Below are 6000 nucleotides of genomic sequence, written 5' to 3'. Positions count from 1 at the left end.
GTTTAAAAATAAATTGGGGTTTTCTCCATTGCAAAGTCTAGGTCTCAGTGCCAGATAAAAGCCAATGGTCTGTGTAGGTGCCCTCCTAAAGAGTGTGAGGGGAAGGAGTCCTGAGTTGGTCAGGACTGCCATCTCTCTCTTTTCAGTGTTAATGAAGCATGGTGCGTTATGGAAGAGGGCAGAATATTGTAGCTCTGCATGAGAAGCAACGTTATTTATTCCATGTGTGCCTGTTGTACTGTGTGATGTTAGATGGTTGTGTATGATACTGTCAGAATATATTGTCAGGAAATTCCTTGATAGGAAAATTATTTTCTGTCACCTCTTCATCATTTACTGGTTTAGAACGCTGGATTTTTTGTGAGCTTTTCGTAAAGAACTAATTAAGCTGCAGGAGTGGACAGCAGGACTTGTGACACAGCAGGGACATGTCCCACAGCCCTGGATAACAAATGGAGACACCTGTCCCTGCCCCCATGCCAAGCTGTTTGATGTCAGCCCTGGGCCCTGTTTTGTGGCAGGAGCAGGCTGACAGTGGGCTGCCCCCAACCTGTGGTGATGGAGGACAGAAGGCTGCAAGACATTGATGAGAAAGGCTGTGAGGACTCTGATCCCTGGAGGTGAAGGACCAGACATATGGGGGTCTTGTTGGGAGGGTCAACCTGCTAAGGCCCAGCTGGGCTAGAGGATTGCATATTTTGTTCAGCTGAGTAACTTAGAATTTCAAATATGACCTGCAGTCTACTGTAAGGCAATTTCAACCTTTAAATCTTATACATTGTTTTTGCTTTCATCAACATTACAGTCCACTCCTCTCTACACCCCCCAACCACTATTTTATATCAACAAAAAGTCCTGATCCCACCTCCTAGGCACGTGTGCAATAGTGAGGTTTCCAGAGCTGCTGGGTCCTTGTTGGCTTTGGTACTTGAGTGCCTCTGGATACCAGGCTGTTTCTCTTCCTGTGCCCATGCATTGACTTTGGAGTCTAACTTTACGTGCCTAGGCTTTGAAACTTTGATGAAAAGGAAGACCAATACACTATCACAAGTGGTCTCCCATTGCTGATGAAAACTCCATGCGGTCAACTGCCTAAATCTCATCAGCTGCTTAAAGAGAAAGTTTGAATTAATGGCTCTGAATGTGGTGGAGTTTCCTTCTGTCCCGGATATAAACACACTGTCCTAGGCAGAGTTAACTGTTATTTTTAGCTATAACAAAAGTGCATCTGAAAAGCCTGTTCTGTTGCACTTGGAAAATACCAGATGACTCCAAGTGCCAAATTCGCTGGGGGGAAAAAGCATTCCTGGAGTGAGCTTGCCCTGGACAGGCTGCGTGAACTTTCCAAGGCTTCCACTCCCCTCTTTTTCCCACACACTCACAGGCATGCTCACACGCACACACAGGGAGCAGTGTGGAACTGCACAGGCTGCTGCTGAGCCCTGCTCAGTGTATTTTTTTCTCAAGGACAAATTCAAAGTGTGTCCAGTTTGTTCATTCACCTAATTGAATTGAGCTTCTTTGCTAAGCAGTGTTATTGCTTTGTTTGGTTATAAGCAGGTTTCCTTTAAAGGGTAAAACCCCACTACTAGAATCCTTGTTTTTCTGTTTTTTGAAAAATCTATGACCATGTAGTTTTCATAAATGGGTGAATAGATTATCTGACCATGGCCTTTCCTTAAGTTATTGAGGCTTATCACTAACACAAGAAAGATCATCCGTGGGAGGGTATGGACACATTGCAGCTCTCAAATGATTTTGGAATAAAGACAGTTAATGGACCAGAGCAGAGAAAACAAGTTCTGTGGCACCAAAAAGCCTTTTCCTCCAGCAGGACACAGCGGGGGACTGTTTGGCACAGCCGACGCCGCAGCGTAGAGGACATGGCCCAGCACTGATGCCGTGGAGCAGCGTGGATGCGGTGCAGCAGCATCGATACCGGATCAGCATGCACGCTGTGGATGCTGTGGAGCAGCGTGGGTGCCGTGGAGCCGGGATGTCGCCGCTGGCCAGATGAGCACGGTCCACAGAGGAGCTGCGGAGGGGGCCGCCCGCGGGGGTCGGAGGAGGCCCTGGCCCCAGGTGGCAGGACAGCCCTGCACCCGTCTCCTGAGAGAGCAGGGACAGCGGCGACTCGAGCGCCGCAGCGGGACTCCGCTCCCCGCCCCGCAGCGCTCTCCGCCCGCGGGCGGCACGGCTTCGCGTGGCTGCCGCCGTGCCGGGTCCCCTCCGCGCTGTGCGGCGGGGCCACGGCGGGCAGAGCCCACCGCGCCGACGGGCTGAGGAGGTGGCGGCGGTGTGACAGCGCGGCAAGGAGCATGCGTGCAGAAGGGGGCGCGGGGGGGGAGGAGGAGGAGGAAGAGGAGGAGAAGGGATGGCGCGGGGAGGCGGCCGCTGTTTATTTGCAGCCGGGCGGGCTGCGCCTCGGCAGAGCGCGAGTGGCCGGCGGCGGTCCCGCTGCCCGCCCCGCACCATGCGGGCGCCGCTGCCTCCCCGCGCCGCGGCGGCGGCGGAGCCGGGGCAGCCAGCGCGGCGCCCCGCGCCATGGTGACGGGCTCGGCGCGGGGCTCCCGCAGCCGGGACCGAGCCGCGCCGGCCCCCTGCCCGTCGGCGGGCGGGCGGCGCGGCGGGGCGGCGGCGGCGGCGGTGCTGGCGGGGCTGTGCGCCCTCTGCTACGGCAACTCCCTGCGGGGCGAGTTCGTGCACGACGACGTCTGGGCCATCGTGAACAACCCCGACGTGCGGGCGGCCGCCCCCGTGTCCGCCGCCTTCGCCAACGACTTCTGGGGCAAGCGCATGGCCGAGAACACCAGCCACAAGTCCTACCGGCCCCTCTGCGTCCTCACCTTCAAGTGAGTGTCGGCGCCGCGGCGGGGCGGGCGGGGGCTCTCCCTCCGCACGGACCCTCTCCCGGCTCCGTGTCCGGGCGGACGGGGGCGGTCGGCCCCGGGTGGGGGTCAGGGGGAGCCCCCCGGTCCCGCGCCCTCGGCTTCGTGATTCAGCATTTCTGCCCGGAATCTGCGGGACGGGGGGCCGGCGGGGGCTCAGCCGCCGGCGCGGTCCTGCGGCCCGGCCCGGGACAAGTTTGCTGGACGAGGGAAGCGATGAGGCGACGCTCCGGAGGAGTCCGCCGCTCTCCCGGCAAGTGCCTCTCTTTCCCGGCCGTTTGGGAGCAGGTGGCGCCTCTTCCCCGGGCTGCAGGAGGGATGAAAGGGAAAACGGAGCGTTTCAGGAAGCGCTTTTGGCTGGGGAAGGTGCTCACATGAATTCCTCGTGAGTTCTTCCTGTGCTTTATCTCGAGTACCTTTTCTCCGCAATTGAGTGATCGTGCCAGAAACTTCCCGCGTTGTGTTTTGAAACAGACCCGTAGTTACCGCTCCCTTTGTTCTTAGCGCTAAGCGGAGGGGTCAGCCCCGCGGGTACCGCGCCGTTCCGTGCATCCCTCCTGCCAGCCTCCCTTGTCAGTCACAGAGTTGCAGCCTCCCTGCTTCAGATGTTCCTTCCCTGTGTACCGGGCAAAGTTGTTGAGGAGGAGTTTCCGTTTTACAGGAATAAAGGGAAGTTGAGCGGCAGTAAAGTGACAGCTACCTTTGCTAATCCTAGAAAGAAAACTTTCGCTGGCCTCTCTCCCCCAGGAGAAGAATTTGTGGCAAATCAGCTCAGTTACAATCCTTACAGTTTGTCATTCTCTCCATTAGCTTATTCTCTGTTTAATTTATTCTGATGGAACATTAACGATGATGAATACTTAGCTCATTTTAGCATTTAGAAATGATACATGTGTTTGCAGAGAGCTGTGCTGAAGAGCTGATGGCTGAAAGATGCCTAGTGCTCGGTGATCGGTAGATGCTCATTACAAACTGCGGCAGGTGTTGGGAATAAAGGGTATGGGCATTGGCAAGTCTGACAGGGGGATGTGTTACCGGTTCCTGGTTCACTCTGCTGATGGAGTAACTCATTAGCACACAGGATATATAAATAGAATTTCATGAATACGTGGAAATTGAGTGTTTCTGTGAAGTAGGAGCAGTTTTGGGAAATGGAACATCCCTTTGGCATTCCCACAGAGCATTTGCTGCTCTTTAGTTGTAAAGGTGGACTTGGAGCTAAGAGGCATCAGTATTGGCTGTCTGGGCACAGGCTGGCGTGCTCCTCATAAAGGAAAGCTGAGTAGCACAGACCCTTGTAAACTGGATTTTTTAGAACAGGTTTGGTACCTTCTCCTTGAAGGGCGTTTCAGCACATTTCTGTAAAGAGCGAGGTGGGAGTAGGTAGTTGCAGGCAGAGCTGGCTTTGCGCACACAGAGTGCCTTCTCCATCGTGTGTCCAACTAAATTCTTGTAGTTTGGGGATCCATGTAATTATTCCATTCCTCCATCAATACAGCTGGGGGTAATTGGAGGGAAGAGTGAATGTGTGTGTATCACCACTGACCTCATTGCATGCAATATTAGCGCTGGAGTGCTGGAATTGGCCCCCTAGATCAGGTTGCAGGATTGAGGTTGTGATGCTAATGAGCAAAAGGAACTTAAACTTTAATAACAAAATTAAAACGAAATCTTCTAGTTCCCATTTGTATGTATTTGAACTGGTTTTGCCTTTGCTATTTAAAGGGGTGTGTGTCAAAAAAGGATGAAGTGCTGTCTCTGCCTAGTCTTTTCTGGAAGGGAAGTGACACTAATTTTGTGAACAAGATTTAATCCTCTATGCTTATAATAAGCATACAGCCAAGACATTGGGTCAAAGGCAGAGAGTCATTTGTTCACCACTTGGCATTGCATTTGGAATAGGGAAGGAATCGTTTATCTTCCCTGGTTGCGGAGGGAGATTATATCCACTGTGTCCCAATTATCCTTCCAGCCTTCCAGTTTCCACATTCTTCCCATTTCATTTCTACCAGTAGGATGTCAGAGGAAGATGTTGAGAACTGGGTGGAGTGAATCCTTAGTGAAACCCAGTGCTTCCCAGGAAGCCTTGAGCAGCTTTTGCCAAGCAGTGCTGAACCTCTGAACCTATGGCTGAGCTGTGCTCTGCCTGCCTGAGGCATCCGCCCCTGCCTTGCCCAGCAGGAGGTTGCTGCTTGCTCTCTTGTCTTCCTGCAGAAGGCAAAAAGGATTTACCCTGATTCTTGTAAAAAGCTCAGCAGAAACTGATAGGTAACAGAATGGAAATGAATGTTGCTAATACTTTTCTTAGAATTTACTCCACCCACTTAAGATACTCGAGAAAATTGTGTGATGTGTGCAGGAAGGAGGGAAGAGAGGACCAAAGTATTCTGGTATCTTTATTCTTTATAGATTTGCTTGTTTTATTTATCTTGTTGTTGTGCTAATTTGGTCAAATCCAAGGCATTTCAATATCAGCATGAATCTTTGTATCAGCCTAGTGGCTCTACTTCTCTTGCATGAAACTTTCATCTGTAAAGGCTTGTTTTGCATCTTGCTGTATTAAGATTAAAGAATCTGGGAGAGCTCCAAACTGCCTGTACAGAACAGATGTGAAGGGTGGGCTGAAATTTACATCTACAGATTCATCAATCTACTGAAACTTTGTCTCAGTCTCTTTTCTGCCTTTTGTGGCTGTGAAAGTAAGAGGCAGGACTCAAAATGCCCTGTGGACTTCTCATTAGGCTGAACATATCCTACATATAAGCTACATATTCCTGAAATGATCTCAATTAAAAAAATTTATCACCCATCTGTCAGAAAAATCTAAAGCAGACATTGCTGAAATTGTGTAACAGTAGTTCAGTGTCTCTGATGAATTGGAAATCGTAAGTGACAGTCCTCATTCCCATAGACTAATGCTCTGGAGCCAAACAGTGAAAAGAGCTCAAGTATTTGACATTATTCACACTGGATCTGACAGTATGAATGATCAGAGGAAAAAAACAGTGGCCCACTGGAACCATTAAGCAAAGCTTAAAATAGTCACAGAATTGCTGCACTGTTTTCTGTGGGTTAACATCAGAAGGGAAAAAAAAAGCCTTCATATGGACTG

At 51.2% G+C, this 6000-nt stretch overlaps 1 protein-coding gene across 1 annotated transcript in view; it reads left to right on the top strand.

Moving 5' to 3' along the window:
* Positions 1-2544: 2544 nt before the first annotated feature.
* Positions 2545-6000, top strand: part of TMTC1 (transmembrane O-mannosyltransferase targeting cadherins 1) — a 134909-nt gene continuing 131453 nt past the window's right edge. The window contains exon 1 of the mRNA XM_053978431.1: positions 2545-2852. Coding sequence (XP_053834406.1) covers positions 2545-2852 — 308 coding nt within the window. The remainder of the gene's footprint in view (positions 2853-6000) is intronic.

The sequence above is a fragment of the Vidua macroura genome, chromosome 5 (genome assembly GCF_024509145.1).
Source record: "Vidua macroura isolate BioBank_ID:100142 chromosome 5, ASM2450914v1, whole genome shotgun sequence".
NCBI lineage: Eukaryota > Metazoa > Chordata > Aves > Passeriformes > Viduidae > Vidua > Vidua macroura.
The sequence above is the reverse complement of the archived record's forward strand: the minus strand, read 5'-3'. Positions and strand labels throughout refer to the sequence as shown.